The following is an 18286-nucleotide window of genomic DNA, read 5'->3' as shown; positions in this document are numbered from 1 at the left end:
ACTTAATATCTTTATGGTGTGATTTAAATCCTGACTAATAAGCTCAGTAAATTCTTTTTGAGATTAAATATGAGTTGTAATTGTTGGGCCAATATTTCCTATTAAATGGCTTCAGTTATTGTTGACATTATTTGTACTTTACCTGTATATATGGTCAAGAAACAAGTTCCATAAGTTCTGAGAGTCAGGTGTATGTTCACTAAATGATCTAAGTAGCTATGTTCGTGTAACCTTCCACTGAAAGATGTGAAATTTTGAGAAATTTTTAAATCCCAGTGGGATTTAAGTGTGTGTCTATCACTTGTGGTTATCTAACAGTTTCTAGTCTCTTTATTTAAAATCAATGTAGACTCTTCCTCATCAGCATCATTGTTTGTTTCAAGCAGTACTGTCCTCCTATGTTTTTGGATAGTCTGACCTCACCCTTAACAGCAAGCAGTACGTCTGTCACCACCACCAGCCCCCATGAAAGCAGTACTCATGTTAGTTCCTCCAGCAGCAGGAATGAGACAGGGGTCATAACCAGCAGTGGAAGCAACATTCCTGACATCATCTCACTGGACTAAAGGAGGATGCACTTGATTCTGGGAATCATTCACTAAAACTGCTCTTTCTTGGATCTCTGGTCCGTGGAAACTATATATATTTTTTGGCAGTTACTTTGATATTTATTGAAAGTCAAATGGATTCTTTTGCTTTCTGAGATGAACACAGATGACTGCAGCAAGAACCAAATGACATGCAAGGATTTCTCTTAACTCATGCTATATGCTGAGCGTCAGATACATTCAGCTATAACTGGGTCTTCTGTATCTTGAGAGATGGATTTCATTTCCATACGTTAATGGATGGATCCTGCAAATCAGTTAAAATTTTTTTGTTATAATAAACAGCAATAAAAATTATGTAAATATTCAAGTAAATGTTTTTCTAATTAAAAAAAGTTATCACTGATTCTAAAATGACAGCATCTTTTGTTTGATGTGAAGGAAAAAAATTACAGGGAAAGAACTGATGTTTGCCAACTGAGTCCTTTCCATGGAAATTTGTTCTCTTTCATTGAAGTAATGAAGTTTCAATAAGTGGCTAAAGCTTTGGTTTCACTTTTCTTCTTGCAGTTCCTCTTTTCTTCGTGATTCCATCAAAGAAAAATGGCCTTGGTGTTAGCATTTTTTTCTGGGTATTATTTACACTTTGACATTGTTTGCTGAGGAATGCTGAGTGAAGTTCTGAGATCTGGCAGGTCTATATTAGTGATTATGTTTAAGAATGCTATGCAGATTTCACCCTCACATAATGTGTGTTATTTTTGGTAAGTGTACATTCTCATTCTAGAGTTACCTATAAGGCTTGCCTTCTCAAAAGAAATTCTATGCAGCCACTGAATGAAATGATTTGGGGGTAATGTGTGACTGAAGTTCATTAGAATTTTGTTCACACTATCAAATATTGAGAGCTTGGAAGCAGCAGCAGAATAGGTATTGGTGGGTGGTAATAACAAAATTTAATTTCTTCCTAAAAAGAAATTCTGTCTTATAGAATAGTATGCAAATCTTTGTTGAAATTTCTCCTATTTTAGTAGTACTGATTTATAAAAAGGTTTTAGATCTCTGATCTTATTTCTCACCAGTGTAATTTCAGTCTCAGCAGTTATTTTCAAACCTAAGAGAAAAAACGAACAATAGCCAGCAATGGAGACACTACCAAGTTTCTTTTCCTTTTTTTTGAAAAAGAGCTCTTTACTGAAACCACAAAAGAGAATTAGAAATGTTTGAGTTGAAGTGAGGAAGGGTTAGGGAAAATGGGCAAGAACCTACTTCGTATCTCACTTTCCATGCCACCCCCAAACTCTTAAGGAACCCCTGAGGGGGTGCTGGGTGCACTATGAAAACCACTCTCCTATAGTGTGTTTAATTTTACACCTCTCTGAAAACTGAGATACACTGTTAGACTAAACATTTTTGTCCGTATTTTATAGTTTGCTTCATTTGGCTTCCTAAATCATTTTTAATTTCACAAGGATTTAGTACTTTGCTGATGTTCAGCTTTCTATCCCTAAACTATATCTACTTTAAAAAACAAAATTCTTTTTTTTAAGTCGCTGATCTAACCAATTGATAAACAAAAGTATCCAGGTGAGAGTGTGCAGTTTGTTAGAATAGGGCTGTGCTGCTTCAGAGTTGGTGCAACTCCCGGAATATAACTTGTCCTTGCTTGGTATTTTATACCTTCTCAAGTTTTCATGGCCTTTGTGTGCTCTTTTTATACCAATTAAATTTTGTATGGTTTCCCACATCCTCCCTTCTTTGACTATGTCCTTATGTAATGTATTATCCCCTTGGGAAGGCTGCTTATTATCAAAGATGTGGAGGAAACAAACTGATTATTTCTGCAGTAACGCCAGAGTTGCCAGTTTAACTGTCTAATTTAGTCATTAGATTCCCAAACCATGTTACAGGTTTTTGGTCCAGATGCAGAATTTTCTCTTAATTTTATGTTGCTGCTCTAAATACAGGTGCAATTTCTGTTGACTCTGTAATCAGATAGAAAAAGTAATATGCTTTGTGTGGTATAATTTGTTAATAAAAGAAATGCTGTATATTTGTTATCATGTTGTTTACAACTTTAGATTCTCAGACTCTCCGCAGTTTAATGAACAAAGTTTTATAAGGTAAATGAAAATATTAATAGAAATTAGTTTATTTACTTAGCTCTTATAATTGGTAACTGTACTTTTATAATTGTAATTTGTTTTTCACTGTTTTCTTGAATAGTTTTCATGTTCATTTTTGGTGTCTTACACTGAAATTACATACAAATTTTTAATTTATCTCACACTAGTGACTTACATTTAAAAAAATACACTTTGTAGTTTATAATCTTAAAATTGGCACTTAACATTGTATATGTATCTTTGAAGGTGAGTACTTTATGCCCTTAGCATTATGGCAACATCAAAGCCATTACGCTGTGATATGGTCACTATTTTTACCAAGACCCTGACACTTTGTTTATGTTATCAAATTTTTTCTTAACCAATTATAAAAGAGTTGCAGAGGGGTCCTCTTGGCTGTTACTTAGGTTCTGTCAGCCAACCAGTGATTATCTGGAGTATTTTGTTTAAGGAAAGGAACTATAGATATTAGTCTCTTGGAATCACTTAGGGTGGTGCCTGTGGCTCATTGGGTAGAGTGCCGGCCCCATATACCAAGCAAGGGTGGCGGTTTGAACCTGGCCCCAGCCAAACTGCAACAAAAAAAATGGTGAGCGCCTGTAGTCCCAGCTACTTGGGAGGCTAAAGCAAGAGAATCGCCTAAGCCCAGGAGTTGGAGGTTGCTGTGAGCTGTGATGCCACAGCACTCTACCAAGGGTGATAAAATGAGACTCTGTCTCAAAAAAAAAAAGAATCACTTAGTCAACTTGTATTTTTATCTTTCTTCACTTTGAAATATCAAGGGCTTTCTTTTGGTAATTCCTGACAGTGTAATTGGTGCTGAATATAGCTTCATAGCTAAGGTTGGCTTTTACTCATAACTTTATGGCCCTTAGGTGAGCCACTTTAGGATTTTATTTCCGTTTCTGGCCAGAAGTTATAAACACTTGGCATGTGTCTTAGAATAATTGTAAAGGCCAGTGAGATACTTGAAGTGAATTTAGGTTGTGTGGCATTTATCTGATGTATTTGCAAACAGCTGGAATGAAAATAAAATGCATAAAGAAGAGATAGAGCATTTAATTTAAGTTGAATTGTAACTCTTGGTATAAAATAAGTTTTCCTTGGGGCCATCTTAAGGAATTTGAAGAAAGGTAAGATGTTGTATTTTAAGTGAACTAGTGTTCTACAGAAACTGTTCTGACTTTGATATTCAGACTATTCAGACATTCTGGCTTCAGACCAGTTGTGGATGTTCACTATTGGTAGCCAAGTTGTCTTCTGCCAATGGAAAAGTATTCATTAGTTGACATTTTTGTATTTTTAAGTAAAGGCAGTTTTTAAAATGCACCGTGCATTTAGGCCAGGCACGGTGGCTCATGCCTATAATCCCAGCACTTTGGAAGTCCGAGATGGGCCAATTGCCTGAGCTCACACAAGACAAGCCTGAGCTAGAGCAAGACCCCATCTCTAAAAATAGCCAGGCGTTGTGGCTGGTGCCTGTAGTCCCAGCTACTTGGGAGGCTGAGGCAAGAGAATCGCTTGAGCCTAAAACTTAGAAGCTGCTGTGAGCTATGAGGTTACAGAACTCTACTAGGGGTGACAAAGTGAGACTGTCTCAAAAACATGACTTTAGAAGGTATGCCTTTCATTTCTCTACAGCCTTCAGTTGGTTAAAAAGGGGGGCACGTAACCCTTCATTCTTTGTTTAGTAAACACTTTTATTTTCTTAATTTTTTTCCTACAACATTTTCTCCATTTTAATGGAATGTCATAATGACATTTCCATCATTTCCCAGTCATTTTCATCTTAGAAAATGTAAAGCAGTACACCGTAACTGTCTGACATTGGATTTAGTGTCCCTGGGTTTGTGTGGTGTGGGAGCTTGGAGTTGTCATTTAGAGTGAACGTTATGTAGTGATTCACCACCTTTTCTGCTACAGTTCTACATGAATATGGTGAAATGTGTGGAAAAGAATTTAAAATTTTCTCTGCTTTTAAAGAGTCTAATGTTCCTGTCAAATAAATGATTGTTCTGTAATCTCTATTCCCTCCCGATTTCACCCCTCCCCCCAGTTAGGAACCATGCCACAATTCCTGAAAAAACAAATAAAGCTCTATAAAAATGCCTATCCTTCTTTAATGCTTGCGTGATTGAATAATGTTTTTGTTTTTTTCTGTTTATATCTGTAGTATATGCTCATTGTGGAAAGTTTGGACAATAGAGAAAAGTATAAAAAAAATAACAATTGGCTATAATGCTATCACCAGAGAAAAATCACTTTGAATATTTTTGCATATTACTTGCCACACTTCTTTGCTGCTTGTGTATGTTTTTACATTCATTCTTTCTATAACTTGTATCTTGGTTTTTCCCTCAGTTGACAGGCATTATTTCACATCATTGTAACCTATGTCAGCTGGCTCAGCATCAGCCACATATACCGAGGTTGGCGGTTTCGAACCCAGCCTGGGCCAGCTAAAACAACAATGACAATTGCAATAAAAAAATAGCCAGGTGTTGTGGCGAGCTGCAACGCTACAGCACTCTGTCAGGGGGCACATAGTGAGACTGTCTCAAAAAAAAAATGAGGGCCAGGCAAGGTGGCTCACGCCTATAATCCAAGCACTCTGGAAGGCCAAGGCTGGTGGATTGTTTGAGCTCATGGGTTCGAGACCAACCTGAGCAAAAGCAAGACCCTTTCTCTACTAAAAATAGAAAAACTGAGGCAAGGAGATTGCTTGAGCCTGAGTTGGAGGTTGCTGTGAGCAATGATCCCACGGCACTCTACCCAGGGTGACAGTTTAAGACTCCATCTTAAAAAAAAATAAAACTGTCGGCTATTACTAATTTCATGGTATTATTCGTATAGCCTTTTCCCACTGAACAGTTTAGATTGCATCACAATGAATGTCTTTGTGCATAAATTATTTACTTAGGAAAAGTTCTTAGAGATGGAATTTCTGGTTAAGTATGAACCCTTTTATAGTTCTTGATTTACATACCTTTTTTCTTCTTTTTTTTTTTTTCTCATTCACTTACCTTTTTAAATGATTATGTTAATTTATACTACAGCCCAATGGTGGTAGCAGGGTCATCTAGCCAGATTTTTAGAGAACATGCAGTGTTTGATCTTTATGTAGGCATCTGCACTAAAACTCTCCACATGTCTGACCCTGGTGAAAGTGGCCTAACTACTTTGGAGGTAGTTGGCAGAGATTTTCCCAGGCTTTCTTGTTTTAAATATTGTCTGACGTGTTCCAGAAACACTTGTATGCGAACATCCAACTTTTCCCCTGCATGATTTTGCTTCCACTGTAAAATAGCACAAATCTTTTTTGACAGACTACATTTTCCATTTTTAGTTCAAAAATCTTGTTAACTTTTTAAACCTTTTGTGCCTAGGGCCTGCCCTTAGTAGCCAGCTCTTTTTTTCCTTCTTCCTGTAGGCTCTGGTTTTGGTTTTTCTGAGCTCCCCAGAGTCATTAGGATCTACAGAGCAAAAGGCAGTGCAACCCAGACTGGAAAAGTGGTAAGACTTAAAAAAAAAATTTAAAAAATACAAAAATGGGCATGCTTTGCCTGTTTTCAATTTATTCTTTTAGCTATAGGGAAAGAAAAAACCAGATCGCTATCTGCAGCTTGTTCAAGGTATAGCAGTTTCTTGATTGGCATGCCACATTAATTATCCTCCAGACGCCTGTTTTATTTGTCAGTGGCTTTTTATAAACTTTATGTTCTTGAAGCTTTTAAGTGCAAGTTATGTTATAAAGTAAAATATGACTCATTTTGATGTCTTTATCAAACTGTTAAAGTGTTCAGTGTGTTTTGTAAGTGTGTGTGGGATAGAGTAGTAGAAAAGTTTGGTCTCAGACTTCAAGAATCCTGGCTGGATGCTGTGGCTCATGCCTGTTATACTCCTAGCACTTGGGAGGCCAAGCAGGAGGAGGATCACTTGAGCCCACATTCAAGACCAGCTTGGGCAGCATAGCAAGATCCCCCTGGGGGCCTCTGTACAAAATAAAAATTAGCTGGGCATGGTGGTGCATACCAGTAGTCAGTACTAAGTACTGAGATGCTGAGACAGGAAGATTGAGCTCAGGAGTTTGAGGCTGCAATGAGCTGAGATCTCAGCATTGCACTCCAGCCTGGGTGACAGAGCAAGACCCTGTTTCTCAAACAAAATTTACCAAGTAACAGGCATTATGTTGAAAACTTTCCAAGAATTTTCTTATTTGGCTCTCGGCTCAGCCCCTATAGATCAGTGCGTAGGCTTCTTTTATATAAAAGTACAAACCTCCCTTCTGGTAGATTTTCACCTTCACTGATCTCCATTCTGTAGACATTCTAGTCAATCACCCAACTTCTTCCCTAACCCTTAATTGGCTACATGTCAACCTTTTGTTATGATGTTTCCTTTACTGGCTTGCCATAACAAATTTGGCTGCACCTGAGGCCCTGCCATTGCCTGCAACCCTCACCCATGTGGGCTGTGTTCTCATGTCACATATCTAGAGATGATAGTTGCTGCCTTTCCTCTCTAATGCTTCTGTCAAAAATTTCTACCTGAGCCAGGCATAGTGACTCATACCTGTAGTAATCACAGTGGCTCAGGAGACTGAGGTGGGAGGATTCTTGAGATCAGGAGATTGAGACAAGCCTGGATAATGAAGTGTGACCTCATTTCTTTAAAAAACAAAACACAGCCTTTGAAGGCCATGTTCAGGTCAGCTGTTCTACCCTATTAAGCAACTGCCTGGTCACTTTGAGTTGCTACAGTCTTCATTTCCTTGCTGTCAGTGTTCCTTGCCATTGCTTAATCTGTGATTGCACCATATCGTCAACATTCTTATGAAGGATTCATCCAGTAGTCTAGATCCTGTGAGAATTTTGGTTATTCCAGCATTTCCTTCCACTGAACCTTTAGTTATCTGTTACTTCCCCTCTTCTGTCTCTCTTTCGTACTTGGCCTGTTCAGACTGTTCTTTCATCATCACCGCCTTGAACATATTCTCAGAGTCGTCCCCCAGTCACCTGTCAGTCCTTTGACTCAAACATGGCAGTTTTTTTGCATGTTCTCATCAGTTGTAACATCAACATTCCTTTTCCAACCACACCCTTCTCGGAAGGTGACCTTCTTAATTTATTCTGAAGGGTGGGTCCATCAGCATGATTTTTCTCTGCCTGTACCCACCTTCATTCTTTATAGTTCTATCTTAGGGAATCAGGTAGGCCTTCAGGGCCAGTCAGCCACATGGGCCTTTGATTCTTACCTCCTGTCATCTTCAGAACCTTCCTCCATCAGACTTCCCCTCTATGTCTTTAGCCTTTTCTCCTGCTTTTCTTGGCTTACAAATAGTCTCAGTCATCAAATACTTGAGAACCTTTTATGTGCCAGGCATAGTGTCAAGCACTTGGAACATGAGCCATAGGTACCTACCCTAAGCTGTACTCTGGTAGTGTAAACAGAAGTGAAATAGGGAGATTACAATTTTATTGGTTAAAAGTTATAGAGTACTACAGGAACTTACATGTAGATGAGGCACCTAACTGGTTTGATGGAAGTAACGTGTAACATGATGGTTGATTTAAAGTTGGTCACATAGGCTGGGTGCAGTGGCTCATGCTTGTAATGTAAGCATTTTGAGTGGCTGAGGCAGAAGGATCACTTTTGAGCCCAGGAGTTTGAGACCAGCCTGGGGAACATAGTAAGACTCTATTTAAAGGGGGAAAAGAAATAGGGCTTGGTGGCATTTGCCTAATGACCTAACTCCTTGAGAGGCTGAGGCAGGAGGAAGAAGAGGGGTCACTTGAGTCCAGTTTGAGGCTGAGAGAGCTATGATGACACCACTGTGCACCAGCCTGGATGAAAGATGGAAGTAAATAATATATAAACATAAAATATAAATATATATAAAATATATATAAAGTATAAATATATAAAATAAATAAGATGTAAATAAATAATAAATATTGGTCAAATAGAGGATTGAAAATATTTAGAAATTTGGTAAATACTAAGACATGTGCAGAGATCATGAAGGGTCTTGTAAAATAGAAGGCATTGAGTTTTCTTCATCATTAATGAGTATTGAGTTCTGTATAATTATTTCTGATTTACGAAAGTGGAAACATTGAGAGTATGTGACTTGCTTAAGACCATGCAGCTGGTAGGTGAAGTGTCAGAATTCAAACTCAAGTTTTTAACAACTTTCTCAGAAGGGCCTGCCTTGATCATTCTCTAAAAAGTGGATGTTTACCTGTCCTCTGTCACATCACCTTATTTAAGTTCTATATGGCACTTACAGTTACCTGTGATTATTGTATATATTGGTTTACTACGTGTTGTCTCCCTCTCCTACTAGATGTAAGCTCCAAGAGGGCAGGGTTGATAACTTATTTCACTTGAATCACAGAAACTCATGTATATGGTGCATAGTAGGTGCTGAATAAATATATGAGGATGATGACATGGTGGATAACCATTTACATTTGACTTTTGCTGCTTGTGGATGTAGAACTGTGGAATATTTAATACCTGAGCATTAGGCACTCATCAAGCGAGGAAGATGGGAGAAAGAGCATGTTTGGGATAGGGGAAGGAGGTGATAGATACTGTGGAGTTGGGTAGACTCCAAAAGGGGCAAGCACTATTAACAAGGGATGGGTAATGCAGTGCATAGTTGGGATAGTAATGTGCAAACCTGAAAGGCAAGGCGATCCTTTGTAGACCCAGCCCACTGTGTATATTAGGCTGGAGGAATTCTGCATGTAATCTACTCTCCATTGTATACTGAGGACCTTGTCTGGGTCAGGTATACCACACTGGTACAATACAGTTGTAGGTGTAAACATTATAATTTATTATCTGATTCTCAGGGCTGGCCACCTGAGCCGAATCATTATTAGGCACAGTACTTTGGAAATGGAACAAGAATCACTTAACCTGATATCTCTGAAATGCATGTCCACATGCTATTAGACAGCCTCTAGGCATGTTCTACATTGACAGCATTCGGAAGTAATACTGAAACCATCAAAATACATGAATTCATCTAGAGGAACTTACAGGTGAGAAAGGAAAAGAACTGGAAAAGAAACACAGAAGAATAAGAAGAGACTGAGAAGGGAAATAAAAGATATGTGGTGTTAGACCAAAAGAATAGAGTAATTCAAGAAGGGAGTGGTTAGAGTTAAAAGGTATTGATATAGAAGTCTCCCCTAAATATGGAGACTTTCATATCTCCGTATTTGGTTTCAAAAACACCATATTTGGTTGAATGTATAATCTGATAAGATATTCATGTAAACAAAAACTTTATTAAACTGTGACCCCTTGGTTTCCATTACTCTCAAGATGTAATTAAAATGTTGGGGAGGGCTGGATATGCATCTTAGACTTGAAGAATTAGGTTAATTTATGTGCTTGCAATTGGCAAGTCTCTTGATTTTTGTTAACTTTAATATCTGCTGCATTTGACACAGGTCTCTTCCATTTTTTGACTACTGTGCCAATACACTTCCTGTCTTCAGAAATTTCTGAAGATGAAGGAAGGGATGGATGCAGGTGCAGACATGTGTGTCATTAAATGGCCAAGGTCTCTACTGGTTTGGTTTTCATGTTTCTGAGAACCAAGTGGGGTGGTCTGTTCCAGAAGTGGGGAGGGGTAGGGAAGGAGGCATGAGGACAACAGAAGTTTGAAATGGTAGTCCTGCAGAATTGGAGGGAGAATGGATTGACAGTGAGGTGGACATCATAGACCTGCAGTGGCATCTGTCTGCTGAACTTCAGTATTGCTCATCGTCTAAGCCATTGTGAGGGAAGTCAATGACTGAATTTATTCAGGATTGAGTTGTTTTTTTTTATCATGTTGGTGAAACAGAAATGAGGATCTGGTCCAGGCCTTTTTCATGAGCTCATAGGTGACAGTCCTTTCCTGAGTCTCTTCCCATAGTCTTCCCTTTTCCCAAACTTCCCCTTTTTGTGAGGACAGCAATTAAGGCCCACCTCAGTGACTTCATTTTAATTTGATTGCCTCTAAAGCTCCTATCACCTAGTGCAGTCATATTCTGAGGTACTTGGGGTTAGGATTCCAAGGTAGCCTTTTTTTTTTTCTTAAGTGACTAGGCTCCAGTGAGTTATGACATAGCCACTGCACTCCAGCCTAGGCGAAAGAGTGAGACCCTGTCTAAAAAAAAGCATACAGTTTATTTTTTTTAGTATTCACAAAATTGTGCACCATTACCAGAATCAATTTTAGAACATTGTCACCTAAAAAGAAACCCTGTACCCATTAGCAGTCATCCTTTCCCCCAGTCATCACACTGTACCTCCCAACCCTAGGCAACCACTGTTCTACTTTCTGTCTCTATATTTGCTCATTCTGAACATTTTTTGTGCATTTTTTTTTTCCGGTTTTCAGGGTTCATCCATGCTGTGGCTTTATTCCTCTTTGTGTGGCCAAATAGTAACAACATTGTATGGATAGGCCATGCTTTGTTTATCTAGTCAGTAGTTGATAGGCATTTCAGTTGTTTTCATATCTTCACTATTGTAAGTAACACTGCTGTGAACATTCATGTAACAATTATTTGTGTACATGTATTAAGAGCGGACTTGCTGGGTCCTGTGTTAACTCTATGTTTAATATTTTGAGGAACTGTCAGACTTAATCCAAAATAGTTGCATCATCACTGTAAATTCCCACCTGGACTGTATCAAAATTCTGACTTTTTGAAATACTCACCAACTCATTTTTTTTAAATAGATATCCTAGTGGGTTGGAAATGTTACCTGATTATGGTTTTAACTTGCATTTTTCTAATGATTAATAGTGTTGGTCATTTTCATATGCTTACTGGTCATTTTTATATTTCTTTTGGAGAAATAATCTATTCAGATCCTTTGCCCAGGATTTGACTGGGCTGTCTTTATTACTGAATTGACAGTTCTTTATATATTTGTGGATAAAATTCCTTATGTTATTTGCAAATATTTTCTCCCATTTTGCAGACTGCCTTTTCCTTTTCTTGATACTGTCCTTTGAAGCACAGATTTTTTTTTTCTTTTTTTGAGACAGAGCCTCAAGCTGTCACTCTGGGTAGAGTGTTGTGACATCACAGCTCACAGCAACCTCCAACTCCTGGGCTCAAGCGATTGTCCTACCTCCGCCTCCCAAGTAGCTGGGACTACAGGCGCCCATCACAATGCCTGGCTATTTTTTTTTTTTCTTTGGTTGTAGCCATTGTCGTCGTTTGGTGGCCCAGGCTGGATTCGAACCCACCAGCTCAGGTGTATGTGGCTGGCGCCTTAGCCACTTGAGCCACAGGCACTGAGCCAAAGCACAGATATTTTAAATCATTATGAAGTTTCCAACTTACACATTGTTCTGCTTTGTTGCTCATGCTTTTGATTTTACATCTGAGAATCCTAATTCAAGATCATAAACATTTACCCCTATTTTTTCCCAAGAGTTTTTCTTTTTTTTTTGTGGAGACAGAGTCTCACTTTATGGCCCTCAGTAGAGTGCCGTGGCATCACACAGCTCACAGCAACCTCCAACTCCTGGGCTTATGCGATTCTCTTGCCTCAGCCTCCAGAGTAGCTGGGACTAAAGGTGCCCGCCACAACGCCCAGCTATTTTTTGGTTGCAGTTTGGCCGGGGCCAGGTTTGAACCCGTCACCCTCGGTATATGGGGCCGGCGCCTTACTGACTGAGCCACAGGCGCCGCCCTTCCCAAGAGTTTTATAGTTTTAAGTTTTACATCTGAAGCTTTGATCCATTTTGAGTTAACTTTTGTATATGCTATAAAGGTCCCACTTAATTATTTTTCATATGACTATTTGGTTGTCCCAGTATCATTTGTTAAAGTGACTATTCTTTCTCTGTTGAATGGTCTTGGTGCCCTTGTCTTTTGAAAATTTGTTGTCTGTAGCTGGGCGTTGTGGCGGGCGCCTGTAGTCCCAGCTGCTCGGGAGGCTGAGGCAAGAGAATCGCTTAAGCCCAGGAGTTGGAGGTTGCTGTGAGCTGTGTGAGGCCACAGCACTCTACTGGGGGCCATAAAGTGAGACTCTGTCTCTACAAAAAAAAAAAAAAAAAGAAAAGAAAATTAGTTGTCTGTAGACACATTATTTATAGAATTTATATTCTCCACTAATCTGTATGTCCTTATGCCAGCACCATACTGCCTTAATTACTGTTGCTTTGTAGTAATTTCCAAATTGTGAAATGTATTTATAAGTTTACAAATTTCTTCCTCTTTTTCAAGATTGTTTTGGATATTCTGAGGTTCTTGCAATTCTATATGAATTTTATGATCAGTTTCTAAATTTCTAGAAAGCCACATGGGATTCTGACAAAAACTGCCTTGAATCCATAGATCAAAGAGGCACTACAGATTGAATGTTCTTTTTTTCGAAATCATTGGAAACAGAAGTGTTTCAGATTTCTTATGTTAGCTAGTTGAACACCCCTAATCCATATATCCAAAGTTGAAAGTACTCCAATGAGCACTTTCTTTGAGCATCATGTGGGCACTCAAAAAGTTTTGAATTTGGCAACATTTTGGATTAGAGATAACGAACCTGCATTACCACTTTAATAGTGTCAGGTCTTCTGATTAATGAAATATGGGATATTTTTCCGTTTATTTAGATGTTTAGTCTCTTACAACAAAATTTCATAGTTTTCAGAGAATAGATTTCTACTTCATTTGTTAGATGTTTTTCTAGGTAATTTATTTTTTTTGATGCAATCATAAATGGAACTACAACTTTATAAATTTTGTAACTGTTATGGGTACATAATAGTTGTATATATTTATAGAATATATGTGATACTTTGATCCAGGCACACATTATGTGTTGGTCAAATCAGGGTAATTGGATTATCCATCACAATAAGCATTTATCATTAGTTTGTTTTAGGAACATTCTAATTCCAATTTTAGTTATTTTAAAGTATACAGTAAATTGTTAACTATAGTCACACTATTGTGCTATCAAATACAAGGTCTTATTCTATTTAAGTGTACTTTTGTGTCCATTACCCATGTTCACTTTATTCCCCACTACCTTTTCTAGCCTTTAGTAACTATCTTTCTACTCTACCTCTGTGAGATCAATTTTTTGACTTTAGAGCTCCACATGTGAAATTTGTCTTTCTGTGCCTGGCTTATTTCCCTTAACATACTGTTCTCTAGTTCCATACATGATGTGGCAGATGATAGGATTTCATTCTTATAACTGAACAATAATCCATTGTGTATAAATATCACATTTTCTTTATTCATTTAATGATGGACACTTAAGTTGATTGTATATCTTGGCTATTGTGAATACTACTGCAGTAAACATGGGAGTGCCATATCACTCAAGGATATAGCTATAAAATTTTTAACTATTTGTATATGAAGTGTTTCAAAAGGATAACACATCATGAATTGGATTTGTCCCAGGAATTCAACGATAGTTTAATATTAGAAAACCAACACAATACATTTAATTAACAGATTAAAGTAGTAAAAATATAAAATTACCTCAGTAGATTAAGGAAAAGCATGCATTTGATAAAGTTTAGCATACAGTTTACTAGACATAGGAGTGAATTTCCTTAACCTGATGAAGGTATCTCTTGAGTACATTGTAGTTAAGAATGGTTCATCCAAAGATGAAAGAGTGTTTGATCAAGTCCCAATAGTGTATTTTTGAAGCAGCTTCAATTGCCCGGGGGGTCTTTCTCATAAAAAACTCGCCCAACCCAATTTCTTCAAGGGTTTTCCCTACACTCTTTTCTAGTATTTTTATAGTTTCATGTCTTAGGTTTAAATCTTTAATCCAGTGAGAGTCTATCTTGGTTAATGGTGAGAGGTGTGGGTCCAGTTTCAGTCTTCTACAGGTTGCCAGTCAGTTCACCCAGCACCATTTGTTAAATAGGGAATCTTTTCCCCCCTGAATGTTTTTAATTGGCTTGTCAAAGATTAAATACCGGTAAGTAGCTGGATTCATCTCTTGGTTCTCTATTCTGTTCCAGACATCTACTTCTCTGTTTTTGTGCCAGTACCATGCTGTTTTGATCACTATCGATTTGTAGTATAGTCTGAGGTCTGGTAGTGTGATTCCTCCTGCTTTGTTTTTATTTTTGAGTAATGTCTTGGCTATTCGAGGTTTTTTCTGATTCCATATAAAATGAAGAATTATTTTTTCAAGATCTTTAAAGTATGACAGTGGAGCTTTAATGGGGATTGCGTTGAAATTATATATTGCTTTGGGTAGTATGGACATTTTAACAATGTTGATTCTTCCCAACCATGAGCATGGTATATTTTTCCATTCGTTAACATTCTCAGCTATCTCTTTTCTTAGAGTTTCATAGTTCTCTTTATATAGATCTTTCACGTCCTTTGTTAGATAAACTCCCAAGTATTTCATCTTCTTTGGCACTACTGTGAATGGGATAGAGTCCTTAATTGTTTTTTCAACTTGACTATTGTTGGTATATATAAAGGCTACCGATTTATGAATGTTGATTTTGTAACCTGAGACACTGCTGTATTCCTTAATCACTTCTAAGAGTTTTGTAGTAGAGTCCCTAGTATTTTCCAGATATACAATCATATCATCTGCGAAGAGTGAAAGTTTGATCTCTTCTGACCCTATGTGGATACCCTTGATCGCTTTTTCTTCCCTAATTGTGGTGGCTAAAACTTCCATTACAATGTTAAAGAGCAATGGAGACAATGGGAAGCCTTGTCTGGTTCCAGATCTAAGTGGAAATGATTCCAATTTAACTCCATTCAATATGATATTGGCTGTGGGTTTGCTGTAGATGGCCTCTATTGGTTTAAGAAATGTCCCTTCTATACCAATTTTCTTAACTGTTCTAATCATGAATGGATGTTGGATGTTATCAAAAGCTTTTTCTGCATCGATTGAGAGAATCATATGGTCTTTGTTTTTTAATTTGTTTATGTGCTGGATTACATTTATAGATTTACGTATATTGAACCAGCCTTGAGACCGTGGGATAAAACTGACTTGGTCATGATGTATGATTTGTTTGATATGTTGCTGGATTCTGTTTGTTAGAATCTTGTTGAATATTTTTGCATCTATATTCATTAGTGATATTGGTCTATAATTTTCTTTTCTTGTTGGGTCTTTTCCTGGTTTGGGGATCAGGGTGATGTTTGCTTCATAGAATGTGTTGGGTAGTCTTCCTTCTTTTTCTACCTTTTGGAACAGGTTGAGTAGTATAGGTACTAATTCCTCTTTAAAGGTTTGGTAGAATTCTGATGTGAAACCATCTGGTCCCGGGCTTTTCTTTTTGGGGAGATTTTGTATGGTTGATGATATTTCTGAACTTGATATGGGCCTGTTCAACAAAAGCTTCTGCACAGCCAAGAACACAGTAAGTAAAGCAAGCAAACAGCCTTCAGAATGGGAGAAGATATTTGCAGGTTATGTCTCCGACAAGGGTTTAATAACCAGAATCCACAGAGAACTCAAACGCATTAGCAAGAAAAGAACAAGGGATCCCATTGCAGGCTGGGCATGGGACTTGAAGAGAAACTTCTCTGAAGAAGAAAGGCGCATGGCCTTCAGACATATGAAAAAATGCTCATCATCTTTAATCATCAGAGAAAGGCAAATCAAAACTACTTTGAGATATCATCTAACTCCAGTGAGACTAGCCTATATCACAAAATCCCAAGACCAGAGATGTTGGCATGGATGTGGAGAAAGGGGAACACTTTTGCACTGCTGGTGGGAATGCAAATTAATACATTCCTTTTGGAAAGAGATATGGAGAACACTTAAAGATCTAAAAATAGATCTGCCATTCAATCCTGTAATCCCCCTACTGGGCATATACCCAGAAGACCAAAAATCACACCATAACAAAGGTATTGGTATCAGAATATTTATTGCAGCCCTATTCATAATTGCTAAGTCATAGAAAAAGCCCAAGTGCCCATCGATACACGAATGGATCAGTAAATTGTGGTGTATGTACACCATGGAATATTATGCAGCCTTAAAGAAAGATGGAGACTTTACCTCTTTCATGTTTACATGGATGGAGCTGGAACATATTCTTCTTAGTAAAGTGTCTCAAGAATGGAAGAAAAAGTACCCAATGTACTCACCCTTATTATGAAACTAATGTAGGACCTTCACATGAAAGCTATATCCCAGTTATAACCTAAGAATAGGGAGAAAGGGGAAAGGGAGGGGAGGGAGGGGGGAGGGAGGCGGAAGAAGGGGGACTAATGGGATTACACCTGCGGTGCATCTTACAAGAGTATATGTGAATCCTAGTAAATGTGGAATGTAAAGGTCTTAGCAAAATAACTAAGAAAATGCTACAAAAGCTATGTTAACTAATGTGATGAAAATGTGTCAAACGATATATGAACCAAGTGTATGGTGCCCCATGATCATACTAATGTACACAGCTATGGTTTAATGAAAAAAAAAAAAAACAAAGATGAAAGAGTGAAAAGGCAAACCATATGTGTGAAGAGAGATTTGCAATGTTCATACCATCTGTGACTAAAATCTAAAAGTATAAAATTTTCCTGTGAATTAATAAAAAACATGTTGAGGAGGCGGAGCAAGATGGCAGCCGAGTAACAGCTTCCTTGCATATGGGCACTGTGAGTCTGGGGATATAGGACTCCAGGCATCTCTGGCTGGTGGGATCTGCCTATCATCACCCCTGAGAGGATACAGGGAGTCAGCGAGAGGCTTCTGGACCCCAAGAGGAGGACTAAAACAGTGGAAAACTGGCAAGTGGTCGCATGTGTTCAATCCGTCTAAACCCGCCCGCAACTGTAAGTTCAGTGGCAGCGAGACTGCAAACCACAAAGGCCTTACCTGGGAACTGTTTTGGTGTCTTTGGACTTGGCCCTCAGCTGACCTGCCTTAGGGAGAGCCTGAGCGGGAGTGCGGAGAACTTTGGCCTTTGTCTAGGGCCCCAGTCTGAGCCGCTGAGCCAGATGGAGCTAATAGTGTTTGGCTCTGGGTCACAGGCAGCCATTGTGAGCGATCTGCCCCGGCAAGCTCCGCCGTCAGGGTTGCAGAGCTGGAATTGGATGGGAGCTAGTAACCCAGCGACCAAGTAGGCTAAGGGCAGGGTCTGAGCCGCCTTGCAGCCCTAATACTCGGGGGCAGAGGGAGACCAGTTTTGACACACAGGGTAAGTGGATAGCCACTTCAGCAGTGATTCCAGCGACAAGCACTTCCCTGAGAAAGATTCTGCTCAGTAAGTGAACAAGTTCAAAGTGCCTTTTAAGTGGGCTGAAGAGAGATTTAGTGTCTACCTGCTGGGGTTTGAGAAACTAGCAGCCTCCAGTTGTATCAGAACTGTGATTAACATCTCATACCCCAGAAGACCACGTGTTGCCCAGACAATATTCAATAACATATACATACTGCTTTGTTTTTGGTTGTGTTTTTTTTTTTTGTTTGTTTGTTTGTTTTTGGTTTGCTTTTTTTTGTTTATTTTGATGTTGTGGATTGTTGTTTTGTTTTTTAAGTTCAACCTTTTCCATACAGATCCTTTTTCTTTCTCAATTTTTCTAGTTTAATTATAATTTCCATTGCTGCCTATTTCAATAATTAGAACTT

At 38.4% G+C, this 18286-nt stretch overlaps 1 protein-coding gene and 1 pseudogene across 6 annotated transcripts in view; both read left to right on the top strand.

The window, feature by feature from the left end:
* Nucleotides 1–4778, top strand: part of PIAS2 (protein inhibitor of activated STAT 2) — a 117018-nt gene extending 112240 nt beyond the window's left edge. For 3 of the 6 annotated variants that reach the window (XM_053571323.1, XM_053571326.1, XM_053571325.1), the window contains one exon: nucleotides 384–918. In XM_053571323.1, the coding sequence (XP_053427298.1) occupies nucleotides 384–566 (183 nt within the window). In that variant the 3' untranslated portion in view covers nucleotides 567–918. Of the gene's footprint in view, nucleotides 1–383; nucleotides 919–1118 lie in introns of those variants that run through there. The other 3 variants (XM_053571329.1, XM_053571324.1, XM_053571327.1) reach the window with 3 other exon arrangements.
* Nucleotides 4779–5734: 956 nt separating this feature from the next.
* The window catches only part of LOC128571706 (RING finger protein 212B-like), a 34729-nt pseudogene continuing 22177 nt past the window's right edge, over nucleotides 5735–18286 (top strand).

This window comes from Nycticebus coucang, chromosome 19 (assembly GCF_027406575.1).
Source record: "Nycticebus coucang isolate mNycCou1 chromosome 19, mNycCou1.pri, whole genome shotgun sequence".
In the NCBI taxonomy this organism is placed as follows: Eukaryota; Metazoa; Chordata; class Mammalia; order Primates; family Lorisidae; genus Nycticebus; species Nycticebus coucang.
Note: the sequence above shows the minus strand (reverse complement) of the source record. Positions and strands in the feature narration are given on the sequence as shown.